General features: G+C 41.2%; 1 protein-coding gene across 10 annotated transcripts in view; it reads right to left on the reverse strand.

Annotated features, from left to right (window-relative positions):
* Positions 1–3,896: 3,896 nt before the first annotated feature.
* DTNA (dystrobrevin alpha) overlaps positions 3,897–14,983 on the reverse strand; it is a 229,422-nt gene continuing 218,335 nt past the window's right edge. For all 10 annotated transcript variants that reach the window (XM_017831626.1, XM_017831644.1, XM_017831698.1 and 7 more), the window contains 2 exons: positions 14,758–14,802; positions 3,897–7,428 (listed from right to left, as the gene is read on the reverse strand). In XM_017831626.1, coding sequence (XP_017687115.1) covers positions 14,785–14,802 — 18 coding nt within the window. In that variant the 3' untranslated portion in view covers positions 3,897–7,428; positions 14,758–14,784. The remainder of the gene's footprint in view (positions 7,429–14,757; positions 14,803–14,983) is intronic.

Below are 14,983 nucleotides of genomic sequence, written 5' to 3' on the forward strand. Positions count from 1 at the left end.
ATAACCTCTATATAAACCCAGTTTTTAATTGGTGAACAGGTGTCTGTCTGCATACATTTCTCATAATTGCAACCTTATAAAAGTGTTCTGCATTCCTCCTTCTTACATTTATACATGAACTCAGTTAATTTGTGAGAGCTTAGATCGAAAACGTGGCAGAAAATGTGTTTCTGGTGAAGTGTCCTCCAGTAACCGTATGACTCAGAGCAAGTGATGAGAGGATTCCCTGGAAGCAACGCTCCCTCAAGTACCAATTACCATCTGCACTAGCTTAAGTGTCAGCCTTTCAGCCGAAACAAGCAGGGCTCAAGCCCCTCAGTCTGCTGGGGGCTGTGGGGGTCTCTGGGCAAATGAGCTGAGAGCTAGGATGCAGTTATAGGCAGCAAATGAAAAACTAGCTCTGGAGACCACATGGTGGGACTTAAAAGCACTAAAACACAACTTTTCTACTTTGTGGATAGGACAACAGGGCTGCTTGTCAGAACTGGGGTCTCTTGGGGGGGGGTGTTTCTAAGTTTAGTTGTACCTACATAATAAGTATGGTGATGAAAGATGCTTCTTACAGAGACTGTAAGCTCTTGGTTTTTCACATGAAGGCAGATGTTGAAGAAGTGCAGAGTCCTGCTAAGCACCTGATTCCTGCTGATAGCAGCGGTGTAGGAGCATAAGTTTATTGGAGATTTAAAGTGACTGCCAGAAGCTTTAAAAAACAACAAAGCAAAATAAGAAAAAAAAAAAAGAACAGAAGTGTAATTGGACTTGCCACCAGTGAGGGGTGCAGGAGGGGAGATAACTCTATGAGGCAGAGGGGTACAAATATGTTCAGTGAAACCAGGGAAGGATTTTGGATTCCAAACCCACCTTTTGACTTGAGCAAGGGATCCCACCCAGGAGAAACTCCAGTCTGGGCCCCATGGCAGCTTCTGTGGGAAGAGGGACAGGAGGGCAGAGGTGAGAAATGTCCTCCCCAGATGAGCAGCAGCCTCTGCTCCATGAGGTGGTGCTGAACAGCTTTCAGGGAGGTTTCAGGCAAATCTCATTTTGCCCTGGTGTGAAATGCCCAGAAAAACATAAAGAAAAATGCTGGTGCAGGTGAGGAGCACCTGACATCTTGAAATTGTACTGAGGTGCATGTGGCAGAGGGAGAAAGAGCAGGGATGGATGCTCAGTGCTTCAGGCTGGGGTTAGGGGAGGCTTTCAGGGATCTGGGCGCTGCGAAGATCAAACGCAGGTGCACAAAGACACATCCCCATACTGGAAACCAGTTTGACCCATGCTTTTTTTGGACAGGAATGTACCAAAAGGGGCCAAAACTGAACTGAGCAGTAACAAGAAAACCAGTCAAAACATGCAGTTGAAGGGTGCCTCTTTTGACTGAACCTGCTGGCTGCAGGCAATGCTGGCCTCTAACAGCAACGCTGGGCTATAGCAAGCAGTCGAGAAGTGTTAACTGGGCAGCTTTCATGCTTTTATGGCTGACAATTAGCATAACAAGCAGCAGGCCTAACACATCTGCCATCTGGCCACTGCTGAGTGTTATGCAAAAAATGAAAGTCATGAGGAAATTAATTTGCTAGTGGTAAATTTTGTTGCATTAAATAGCAAACTACATTCTTCAGCATCACATACGAATGACAAAATGCACCAGGGCCTCCTTCATTTCCTTCCAAGACACAGAAAAGCAACTACTCTTTAACATCACCTATCTCTTTAGTCTTTAATATCTCCAAGCTGCATTAACCATCTTATGTTAGTTAGCATGATGTGGCTGCATGATTCCCCTACTGACCTGTGCACAGCCCCCAGCCTTGTCTTAAGAGGTTGCTTCCCCAAAACAGCTTCTTTTTTAAAAAGCTCCAGAACTGTGGGCCCTCAGAAAGGCTTATCCCAATCTGAGACCTGTTCCCAGGGAAATGGGAAGGCAGGGAGAGGTGCAGCCTAATTCTGCTGCTTTGCCCTTTACAGCCAAAGGTGTGTTGGTGCAGTGCTGACAGTGTGGGATAGCCGTCATAATCCACAGGCAACTCAACTGGTCACAATCGCTCAGGAGAAAGCAAAGAGGAATCCTTAATATGCAGATTATCTGGGGTATTACACGGGATGATCCTGAAGCATATGAAATTCTTCAATGCATTTTTCTTTGTGCAACAATAGAGGAGACTTCTCTTCCTACTCCACATAACCTATTTCTGTGATAAACTCAGCTTCATATTCCTGCATTACTCTCTTATGAAGTTTCACCCGGAACTAAGGGCTGCTTGCACGGGAATATGCAGCTGCTGAATAACAGGCCTCCCAGGCAAATTTTGGAAGAGTGATCATAGAATTGTGTGCAGCTGAATGAAATTCCCAGGTGCTTTTAGAAAGTTCCAGATGCTTTTAGTCCCCTAGTTCAGTGCTGATGCAGCCAATGTACCAACTTAGACCACTTGTTTATTTATTTATTTAAAATTTTACTGCTTTTATTTTAGTATTTTTATTTTATTTCCTCTTGCAAATGAAACAATTTATTTCTTCCCATATAAGTCTATTTTCCTTGTGGGGAGCAGAAAGCAGCTAGAGTAACCAAGAGGGAAAGAGGAAAACAGCCTTTGTAAATTAATTTTCACTGGCTCCTTTGTTCCCCAAGGGCCACAGACTTGATTGTGGGTTAGGAAGAAATACAGCAATTTGGGATTATGCATGGATAAAACACAGCTATCCTCACGAGCTGACGATATGTCATCATACATTACAATCCTGCGGATATGAATTTGGACTGGGATTGTGGAGGCAAAGTTCAGCAGATCTGGCAAATAATTTACAGTGTAAAATGATCCTCTTTATTGAAGAATGTCACCGTGTAGACAGGGGAATTAGGGCAAATAAACCCTGGTGATTTATAGGTTACCACAGCAGTCAACACTGAAGGAGGCAGCAGACTTGGCTTTATCAGCTTCCCAAGACACTGGGATATCTGGTAAGTATATAGAGAATATTTTTGGTGTGCTGCTACTGCTTTCCTTCTAACAGATCTCACCCTGGTGTAACTAACTGGCCAGCTAACAATGTTGTGTGCACAGCTGTCAACACTTTGGCTGCACTGAGCTGCCAGTGGGATGCTCTGCCATGGCAGTGGCAGAGCTGGGAAGGGCTCCCACCATGGGCCAGCAGCACAGCCGGGCACTGCCTCCATACACTGCTGCGTCCTGATGAAGTACCTCCAAGCACTGCATCAGGACACAAACTTGTTGCTTTAAGCAGGAGCTCTTGCCATGCTCTTTTAGGTTAGCAATCAGTTGTAATTACCAACAACTGATATAGAAAGAGATCTTCAAAGTGTAATTGGAAAAACAAAGACTTTATGTCCTTCTGCAATAAAACAAGTAACTGTGTATGGTAAAGCCATTCAAATGTGTCGGTTCCAAGGTCTTGCTCCTTCTAAGGCCAGACAAACACAGTCGGTAAGAAAAAATCACACCATTGCAGGTAGTTTAGGTTCCTGAGGACCAGGGTCCCCCCCATAAGTCTGTACCAGGCACCTTGTCAGGCCCTGGTGTCTCTGCTTATGGTCATTTTCATTGCTGTTAAGTGGATACAGGGGCAGGTATTTTACAGACAGGGGAACTGCATTTTCAGGATGTGAAACTGCTAAAAATATAGAAAATTAAGAAAGGAAGAAAGAAGAAACTGCTTGGGCCACTGAAAGCGGGTACTGCTCTGTACCATGTTCAAAGCACTTCCAAAGGAGGTGGATGGAGTTCTCTTGTGAAGAGGAGACAGTGTGGATGAAGAAAAGACTTTTTGCTGCACCATGGAGATGGAGTTTCCTTCCCTGCAAAAAGAAAACGCTGCTTGGGCTACATGGAACAGGACATCCAAACCCATAAAAAGCCACAAACACGATGCTCCATAAATTCCTTTTAAAAATCTTTTTAATGAAGAAATAATTCCATTCCAAAATATAGACACACAATTAAATAGTTTAATCACTTCAAAATATAACATGTCCCCAGTAGGTTCCAACACACACACACAAAACAATACTTAACAGCAATACAAAAACCCCATACAATAGCAGTTCTGTTACAATACCAATGAATATCGTGACATCTTTAGTGTCTCTATATCTGTCTCAAGTGGTGTCAAGTACAGTAGTTTTAAAAATGTCTTACAGTTAGTAGCCTCAAGATGTAACTCCTCATACTTTTTTTAATTTTTTTGGTTCAAAGGTAAAAATGCCCTTTTGTCTTCAGGACACAGTGGAGTGCTTGTTGTTCACAGCTCCGTCTGCTGAATTGAACCAACGTGATTACAGCAACCCGAGGTTGCAATATTTACAAGGTCTATCTACAGTAATTGCCAAGAACCAATAAGGATGGGAGAAGATGACAACTGAAAGTAAAGGTGGACACACTTATGATAAATTATGATGCAACAATTTGGCTCATGCATATAAGAAAATACATATTATATCACAACAAAGGCCACACACCTTTTTATGCAGTTTAGTTAACATTACTACTTACAGACAACCCATTCTCCACCTTTGCTTTGGACATTCAAGGACCCTATACATCTTCACATCCCTGTCTCCTGATTCCAAACCACTGGTTTTCCCCCAGTGACAGTAAAACCACCCGGAGTTTTGACTGCTGTGGTGGGCCATTGGTAGTTAAGAAAAGGGCCACGCCAGGGACCTCTTCTATAACTGTTTTAATGACCGCAAACCACAACCAAAATAATATTCAACAAACAGACAAAGACCAGCTGGGTGAAAATGCAGCCAGCTTAACAGTTGGAAAATGCTTAAAATAGACATTTGGAGAGCTAAGTAAGAGGTGCTTCATCTCAGAGCTCCAGGGCATAAGGGACCCAGAACTCCAGCTCTAAGGGATCACCTTGTTGACACCAGCCTAAAAGAAAAGTACTTGATTAGTGAACTTTAGTCATTACTCCTAGTTCAGAAGCTCTTGCAATGGATTTAGTTTACTGCATCTATTTTAAGCATGGTGATAATGAGCACGCAGACATTAAGATGATGGATGAGAGGGATCTCTTACTCTGGGTACAGTTAAACATGACATGGGTAGAATTAATCAGCCATTGCATGTAGCTGTGTTCTAGCTTGTCTTCTTCCTGTTCAGAAAATGCTTACTTGGAATCCTGAGCTGACAGCAATGTCTACAGGTTCACTGGAGTAGCTTCAAACATGGAGTGCTAGGCACTAGTGGAGGCTAACCCATTCCTGAGAGGAGGTTGGAGGAGGAGGCAGTGGAGGATATGGTGCCTGCCTTGCTAGGGTGGCACATATCCCAGGAGCAAAGACCAGTGATTGCAAAAATGAAAAGCTTACATGAAGATATCTAGAACCCTTAGTATGCATTTGGATGTCTGAGACCAAGCCCAGATATGCAAGGAGATGTGGACAAGAGATCTGCATACGCAATAAAACAATATGGAAGTGAAAAATGGCAGCAGCTCTTTCATACAGATACTCATTCCCTAACACATAGTGCCCAGGGAAACAGCCATGAGCCTGGAGAGTACATGCAAACAAGTGGATTTACTGGGTCGAGCTACAATCTCACGTAAATATGGCAGTGCACATCCATGTCACCATGAAAGCAAGGACAGACAAGCCATGTTCACCTGCTTTAGATGGGTGTCTCATCACTTGCTGTAGGCAAACTACGCTGGTGTGAAATATCTGTATGAAACACCACTGTTTTTAGGGCTGTTAGACAGTGTCACTTCAGATCAGCCAGGTACTGGAAGCCTAATGTTGTATTAGGACAGTAAAATTACCTTGGCACAGAGGTGATCCCGAGCTCATACACTGTGCAGCTCAGGAGGGCTGGGCAGCCAGCATGGAACATCTGGTGTCCCTGACTGCTGCTGCTCCAGCTCTTGAGGGCCTGGCTCTGGTTTCTCTGCAGGGTAGTGCTTTGTGCCATATGAGTGTCACCTTTATTTCCAAGCACTGTGCTCTCGGGAGCACGTTACAGCTGATTTGTGTCAATCCCTGCTCAGGACATCTGTAGGTTTGTAGTCACAGCAGAGCAAACACTTCTTAGCCAGCAGTCTCACTGTCTAACCCACAATGGCCAGGTCAGTCTCCTTTCTCCTGAAATGCCTTGATACTGGAAAAATACTAAACCAGACCAATCTCCAACCCTGTAACTATATGCCTGTCCTTTTGAAAAAATCCACCGCTCTTCTTGTGCTTTTCACTGATTGCTATTTCTCCATCCAGCTCTGAAGGAGTCTCACTACACATTTCCAAGAGAGCATGCAGAACATCTGGTGGCTGGCTAAGGCAGTACACATTCGGAAATCAAAAGAGAACAGTTGCAAGCGCACTTTAAGCCTGTACATTTAAAGCTGAAGGCCTCGAAAATAACATAATGAAGGGGGGCGGGGAGGAGAGGAGGGGCAGAAAGATGGAAAGAGCCAGTTTGTTGAACACATGCCTACTAAAGCTAAAACATCAATGAAACAATACCATGGAGGATTATACGTAACATCAGTCAGTTCAGGGATCTTATGGCACCTGTGGTTTATAAACAGCTTTAGCAACGAGTATTTCAAAACATAGTTCACAGTTTTAAGAAGATCTGTGCTGATTTAAAAACTAGATTCTATATCATTTGAATGTCACCTTTTGTATATGATATCTATTTGGAAAAAAAATATTTACACTAACTTCTATGGCTGATTTGTTAGATTATTTTGAAAGAAACATTCCTAAGTTACACATTAGCCCTAAATTAGAGAAGTTTATTATTATTATTAATTATATTATTATAATTATTATTTTAGTACATTTTGTATAAGCCTTAATTTAAAGACTTGCAAACAAATTGCAAAGATAGTCTGGTACTTTGTTTTTTGGGCTACTAGATATATACACTCAGGAGTATTATTATTCAGTGTTAAATGCATAATTGTCGCTTTTTATTTCATCTGTGGAAAAAAATGTACAGTGTATAGTAAACCAATCTACTAAAATCTCAAAGTATTCAGAAATCAAATTTCTATCTATAAACAGTATTGTCATTGTAAACTGAACAGGTTCAATATCATGTGCAAAGGGTTCACGTGAGTTATTAATACCACTGTCCTGTGTAACAGCAGTACGTACATCAGTCTGTTTGCTTCACCAGTAATGAGCCATGTTACAGAAGATGTAGCTAATATAAGTTAGCTTTAAACAAAAGTCTTGTTGTCAAAAACACACATCTACAAACTACAACTCTTAGAACAAAAGTACTGTGCTACAGTCCTCAGAACTTAGTTATGTGATTTTTTTGTCAAGAGACGCTGCACCTCTTGGTTCCATTCTTCTGTGAAGTTTGCAGCTGAGTTTTCTTCATCGTCTGTCCGAAAGCAGCTCTCCTCATCATCAGTTCTTACGTAGCTGTCATTGTCTGTCTGACTGCAGCTTCCCTGTTGAGAAATGTTGAGGGAAGGTTTTTAAAGAGTGCTGGTTTAAGATGCTGCACCCACACAGGCAGAGCAAGTAAAGCCTTTGAGTGCTGCTTTATTGAGAGAGAAAAGCAGGAGCTGGACGGTTCCTGTGGTTACCACTTAAGGAGTTAAGACAGGGAAAAAGCCATCCTACCTAGGTGAGCCATAGGTAATTGAGCTGTAAACAGGAACTTACAGGGTATGTGTGAAGTTGGAAACTCTCCTTGCCCTGGGCAAGAAGACTGTTCCCTGCTCTGCTGAGGGATCCCGGGGTAACTCAGTTTACACTGACACAGATTTGCAGTGTTCCCATTTTCCCTTCCATTTTACCCTTCCAGGTCGCTCTATAAATAGCTGTTGGTAGCAAACTCATGGATTATTCCCCTTGAGCACAGTGTTCAGCCACTCGATTAACAGTCCCTCACCATCATGAGCATCCCCATACATATTACTTGCCCTGGATATGTTTCACTCTGTCTAAAAGAACCTGTAGTTACTGAAGAGGATGATTTACAATAGCTCATAAACAGCCTAGTCCTCTGGTGCACCAGTTTCTCCTGGTGCTCCTTTGTATCCTGAAGCGTCGGTGAGTATCTTATATTCCTATAGAGGAGTCATCAACATGTTAGTTGATAATGGAAAATTCATGATAGATTACTGCTGCTCTTTCTCAGAACTATGTCAGGATCTACAGTCAGGTAATACTGCGAACTTCTGTACTGCGAACTTCTGTTTTTGGCACGTTTATTGTAAGGACACTGTTTACATACTTGACTCTTCCAAAGTTAAGGAGCTCAGCCCTTTTTCTCTTGAACTACCTCAGAGAGAAAACCCATCTGCATTGCATGAGATATGATAATAACAGCGTAATACCACACCCTACTGACATGAATTCTTTTCTACTCATTTCAGGCATAGGGCTGGTCTACAAGATGGGAGATGAAATGCAGATTACTTCAGCAAAAATAGTTAAATCTGATGAATAAGAAAGGTCAGGTAGAAGCTTGCTGCTTCTCCTTCCTGACAGCATTTGATTGTATTAATTATTCAACCACAAACAATTCCATCCCATTCCCTAATACTTATGCATTCCAAATGTTATGATGATCTTAATTTAGTGTCTCCTTGTTTCAGGCAGTTACAAAAGACAGGCATTAACATTTCGTTGACAAAAGGAAAGGAGACCTGCACTGCAAGTATAATGAAAGTTTCATAAAAAATGTCTGAGGTACATTTTAAATGATATGTTTTAAAAATCAGACATGCATCTGTACCGCTTAAGTCTGCAAACTTACTCGGAAATCTTAGTAAAGGAATATTTCACTCTTCACAATTCAGCCAAAAAATGAAAATGAAAGGCATGGAAGAGGTCAGTTCTCAGCTGCCCAAGACTGATTTTTTTTTTTTTTTTTTTTGGGCCGGCCCTGGAACTCACGCTTCACGGCGGCCCGGCTGGCCTTGGGCGCTGGGCCTGGCCCCGGGCGCGGAAAGGAGCGAGAAAATGGGAGCTTTGCCTGTGCGGACAGTGCCATCGTGGGAGATGAGAGGGGAGCCCCGGAACACACAGAAGAGAAGGACAACTCTAAACCCGGGCAGATGGAGCTCGTTCAGCCCTGTAAGGCCATCCATCTAAGAGAAGGTCACTCTAAACAAACCTACATCCTGAGGACCTCATTGCCACCATCCAAGCTCGCTTGGCCCCAGCAGATGAACCTTAGGATTAAAGGGTGGGCTCAGTTCAGCGCACACTGTGTCTCACCTAAAAAATCCATTGCGCAGGCTCGAAGGCCTTACCTGCATTTGCAAAGCCCTGTATCACCAGCGCGCTTGTAACAAATGTGGGTGGAGACCTTTCCCAAATCTTTGTTCGCGAAGACTGGCCATGATGAAGATTGAATTTTACCGAATCAATTTCAGGGTTATGTAAATCATAGAATAATTTAGGTTGGAAAAGACCTCTAAGATCATTGAGTCCAACTGTTAACCCAGGTCTCCCATGTTCACCACTAAACCATGTCCCCAAGTGCTACATCCACCTGCCTTTTAAATACCTCCAGGGACAGTGACTCAGCAAGTACTTCTCTGAGCAGCCTATTCCAGTGCTGGGCAACTCTGTCAGTGACAAAATTTTTCCTAATATCCTAAAATATAGGAACATCTCGTATTTCTTGACAGTATCATTATAAACCACAAGAGTAAAATAAGAGGGGCCTGTGAAGCATGGGAAGCATTAAGATGACATTGACAGTAATGCTAAGTATTTGGGTTTGCTTCAAATTTTCTGGATAAATTACTTTTCTTTGGTGGAGTGTGGGAAGGATTATTCTAAATTCTCTCAAGGTTTTTCTCTATTCCACAGCCAGCACTGGGATAGAGAGATTTTCATACAAGAAATAATGAGTACTAATGAACCTCAGAGCTTTAAATTCATTGCAACATTTTAGAAGTGCCAAAATTAATTCCAAGTCAGGACTCATATGATTTGTCATGATATAAAATTGTTTCTTGACCTTTTCTGTAACGGAATCCACAGGTTCTTTTCTGTTACTTATCATTCAGTGATTTTTCAAAAAACACCCCTATCACTTGTGTAATTTTAGAACTGAATTCACTAAAGTTGCTTCTTCCCCGTTAACTTGGTCACAGTTCTTTTACAGCTTTTTTTTTAAACTTACATGCTAAGAAGAGGAGGACTTAAGGGGAAAAATAAAGATGAAAACCAAAACATAACTGAGTGAATGTAGCAGACATTTTTGAAAATTACTGTGCTGCCAGCCTTTTGTTATTTTCAAATGGAATGGTCCTGATAATGCTGGTTTTTATGCATTTGTTCAGGAAAAAAACAAAAAGAGATGCTGAATCATTTGATTGTGCTAGTAGAGTATGACTTATATGTATATGAGCAGTTCATCTACAGCCTGTATCTTTCTTCTTCACTGCTGCATCACTGGCTTAGGAGGAAGAGGCTGAAGAAACTGGGCTTGGGGCAGAAGTGTCAAGGGAGGATCAGTTAGCAGCTATTTGAGGGGTATTTACAGGGATAACACAGCAAAAATCTTCTTGGCAGTGCTGAAGTACAGAAGAAAGACAAAGGCATTTTGGGAGGTTCAGCTTGGACATGAGGCCAAAATAAAAGGTACAAGAAGGATGATACTGCCCAGGGAGGTGGTGAAATTTTTATCTGTGTAAATTTTAATCTTTGCTAGAGAAAGCCATGGCTGACATGGTCTTGTGTTGCAGAAAGACCTGCATCAGGTGGGAGACTGGACCAAATGGCCTCTTGAGGGTCCAGTCAACCAACACACCAACCATCACTCCTCTGTGATCTCCTGAGCTCCTGGCATGAAATCTGTGCAAGGAATGAACTGTAGTGTGTGAGCTGCTCTGAGTAGCAGCATTTAGGGCCCTGGAGCTGAAGAGAGGCCAGGGCACAGCTGGGAAATGAGACCTCAGGCTGTGGACACAGCAAATATAGCACCCACATGTCCATCAGCTGAGGGCTAGTAACCTGACTTGGACTCTGGGCTATGGATTCTGTGTCCCATCTTTCCCAAACAGTAAATGGTGAAGTCCCCATTGCAAAGGACTGAAAATGTCAACAGCCAGTGAACTGCATGATAGCTTTAAAATCTTTCCTTCTCAGAAAAAAACATGGACGCAGGCCAATTGTATCTTCACAGCACTTAAACAATTAATCTGTGCCCTTTGGCTTAGCCAACACCAAGCCCTTCTCACAGTGGCACACTGGGCGGACTGGACTGACCATACCATCTCTCTACCAGCAGAGATACTCCTAATCTCTGCTGGTAAACATGAAAACAGAGTTTGGGAAAAAAAAAAAGCAAGAGATGAGAAAAATATGGAAGTGTTACTCAGTAAGATTTCTGTCTTGGAAAAACAGTCAAGTTGAATATATAGTAATTTTTTAAGAATGCATTAATATAAAAAAAAATTGAGAGGATTTGCGGGTTTTGTGTTTCAAAAAAATTCCACCTGTTTCAATACAAACCACTGAGGCACTTTTGCAGTGGAAAATGTCACCCACAGCCACTCAAAGCCCCAGATCCCACAACAGTTTATGTTATAAGGTTTTGAGTGAGTGAGAGAGTTTGGAGTGGGAATGGATCTGAGTCTTTAACTGAAATTATTACATGTTTTGATTGAGAGAGGGAGAATCACTGTTAAAACCTGAGAACAAAATCTCTAATAAAGACTCCTCCCTGTACTCCCTCTCAGTGGATGCTTTAGGTCTGATTTGTATTAGCTTGTCACACCTTCTTTTCTGTTATAATAATGCATATAAATGAATTAGGCATGACCAACTCAAATGTGTGCCAGCATTAAGAAAGAATAGCTTTAGAAAATCTAGGAAATTGTAGGTCTCGTGGGAATATGTTCACTGCACAAGTCAACAGCAATTAATTGAAAATGACTTTTCAACCAGTTTCTGAAATGGAGGTTTTCTGCTCCCATTGGCTATCCTTGGCAAAAAACCAACTGCTATCAAGGGGACAGAGGTAAAATAACATCAAAGTTGCAGGTTCACCTGATGTTAAGATCTGCCTAGTGCCTGCTGAAAACAAGCTCAAATTCACTCTGTTACTTTACTAAAAATAAAACAAGTACATTTAACATAAAAAGTAAACTGAAACCACAACTAAATTATGTTTTATATATTACTGGAATCACCTGCTGTCTTCGGAATTTGGGAATTTGTTATATGAGATGTTATTCCAAAATCAATTCCAGAAAACTGTACATAGCACTTTTAAAAATGTAAATAGATTGCATTAAGCCCTAATCAAATGACACCAACCCCAGATTAATGAAATGAGGAAATGGACAAAACTCTGTGGCTGGCCATCAGCAGCAATATCACTCATATGCAGTTATGATAAACTGATCTCATTTCCCTCATTTTTTTATTTTTTTTTTTAAATAAGCACAAATGTAATACTGTTGTGAGATAGGAAAGTCTGTTGGCTTTCCACCTCATGTGGCCATCTAGGGTCATATGGACTGTATTTGTATCATTAGTGACTGAATAACAGCTTAGAAATAAAACTCTTTGTGCAGTTTCTAAGCTGCAAGCAAGAATCCAACGTAAAAAGCATAAGCACTTTATGTACCATGACTGGTATGAACTATTTTGAAATTATTTTTCCAATGCCATGAAATGTAAGTACTGAGTAAAACACACAAGATATGACAGACTTCCATATTCACAAGAGAGTGAATCTTGAGAAGACTAAGACACACCACATGTAGATGTATTTATCATAATGTACCATAATGCAGTTTGTTCTTGTGGATGTAGGTGAAATGCCAAATCCACTAGATTTGAATGTTAATTTCTGTATGGTTGGGCTTTTACAGCTGGTGGGAATATTACAGTCTTTGCTACTGGCTGAAGGGCTTCCCTGGGAGCCAAAAAGAATTTCACAATGAAACTCTTTTTTCTTGTTGACAGGATTTCCAAATGCTTCTCATCCAGGAGATGAGATAGTAGTCTCAGATCTCTGCTAATTTGAGACAGGATACATATTTTCAAGAAAGGCAGGCTGTACAGCAATATGCATTTCCTCACATCACTACGTTAACATTGCTTCCTAACAAAAAACGAAACCTTAAATGGAATTGCCTCAGTTTTATAATTCTAATGAAAAGGATTTTTTTCAACTTATTTGCAAGTTTGCAAACTGTAATTAAATTAAGTTCTATATAACATTTACACTATATACAGTTATATGCATACATTGTTGTTGAAAGATCTATTTTCCTTTTCCTGTGACCTCATCTATAACTGACAACTGCAACAAAATAGAATAAAAAAACTTATTTTCCTGGCTGTCAATGTTTAGGAAACTCTACACAGCTCATATTTTTAACAGGACTACTGAGAAAATGAATGTAACCTGAGGGGCAAAGTAGGACAATTTTTATGAGCAGTTATTTGGTGTTTATAGTACTCTGGGTATTGCAGTTTATTTGCTTTTCACATCCATTTATTCTTGCAGCTTTAGCTGCAAGAGACATTGCTTTGGAAATACCTACTAGCAGCTACTTTCACAAGGTATACATTTTAACAGCCAAATTTTACTGTCAGCAGAAGCTGCAAACCGGTTGAATCAGGGTCAAGTTTTGCCATCAAAGTTGTCTTATAAATAAGGAGGTCTAGCATAAAACATGGCATACAAAATGTAACAATATCAGTTCCCGCTAGAGTTGGCACAGGCTAGTTCACTGGTTTTCATTATCGGAGCAGGGGATCATCTGAACATCACCCTGCTCCCAAGTTGTAGTGTCCATTTGATCACTGACCTCTGTTTGCCATTAGCTCTGGCTTTGAGGAAGAGGCTCAGTTTACAGACCAGACTCAGATCCCTATTCTGACTTCTCCCGCCTTTCTGGCCCCATTACCCCATGGTTCAGTGTCTCAGTAGGATGGACAGCATTGTCTCACTGCCATCGTCACAGCAGGGCATTCTCCTAGGAAGTCAGAAATGCAGAGCCCACAGCTTCAGATGAGGCAAAAAGGAAACGTGTGGCCTCCCATTTCCTGGGCAAGTGTTCAGAATAACAGGCTACTTCATAAAAATAGACGTTGTCTGTCTTCCTGAAGAAAAACACAATTGCTGAACTTGGCATTAATCTCGGTGCTGCAACTGTGAGGTTGGCATGTGTAAGGAACATGACCTGAATACAGGATAGCAGGGAATTTATAGATCTTCTTACCGTGTCTGAATTGCCAGACTAGCTAGTAGCTGAGTGCCTTGCACTTTGGATTGGGGCATTTTAAACTTCCACAACACATCTGAAGATACCTCTGTGGTTAAGCAGCTGGTGGATTGTTTTTTGTAATATTTGCCTGACTTCTGTTTCACACATGGGAGTAGATGTTCTGATCTCACCAGAAATTATTTATTTCAGTTATCCTAGCATTGATTAAAGCATTAAAAAGAATTAAACTCAGGTCTCCTGAAAAGTAATCTGATTCCTTATCTTCTGGATAAGGTGTCTCTGTACTGGCTAATATATTTGTTGTCATCCCTAGGGATGAAAAGCCCACATTCTCACTCTGATGGTCAACAAAGCAAAAAGATAGCTTAATGGGAATCCTCAGGACTAGGAGCATATTTCAGTAAATTAGAACTGCTTTAGAGAGATTCCTAGGCATCCCAACACAGGTTAAAAGAAGAAAGAAACAGCATTCTCATACACATTCAGATGGCTCAAGGTGCATTGCAACTGAAATACACATTATGAGGATTAATTCCAAACAGTCTTCTAAATTATAATAATACTTACTTGAGAGGAGAGAGAAGGATATTGCACTCAACTTTGCAAACTGACCTGTAGATAACAAAGGATAGAAAACAAGAAGATGACAAATTAAGCCCGTGAGCAGCCAGGCAGTGTATTATTCTGAAGAAAGCCATGCAAAAGCCTAGAAATAAAGGGAGCAATTAGGGACCCAGAAAATAAAACCAATGAAAACTGTCTTACACAACACACCCAGCAAAAGACTGTAACA

This window comes from Lepidothrix coronata, unplaced genomic scaffold (assembly GCF_001604755.1).
Source record: "Lepidothrix coronata isolate B3197 unplaced genomic scaffold, Lepidothrix_coronata-1.0 Scaffold6, whole genome shotgun sequence".
In the NCBI taxonomy this organism is placed as follows: domain Eukaryota; kingdom Metazoa; phylum Chordata; class Aves; order Passeriformes; family Pipridae; genus Lepidothrix; species Lepidothrix coronata.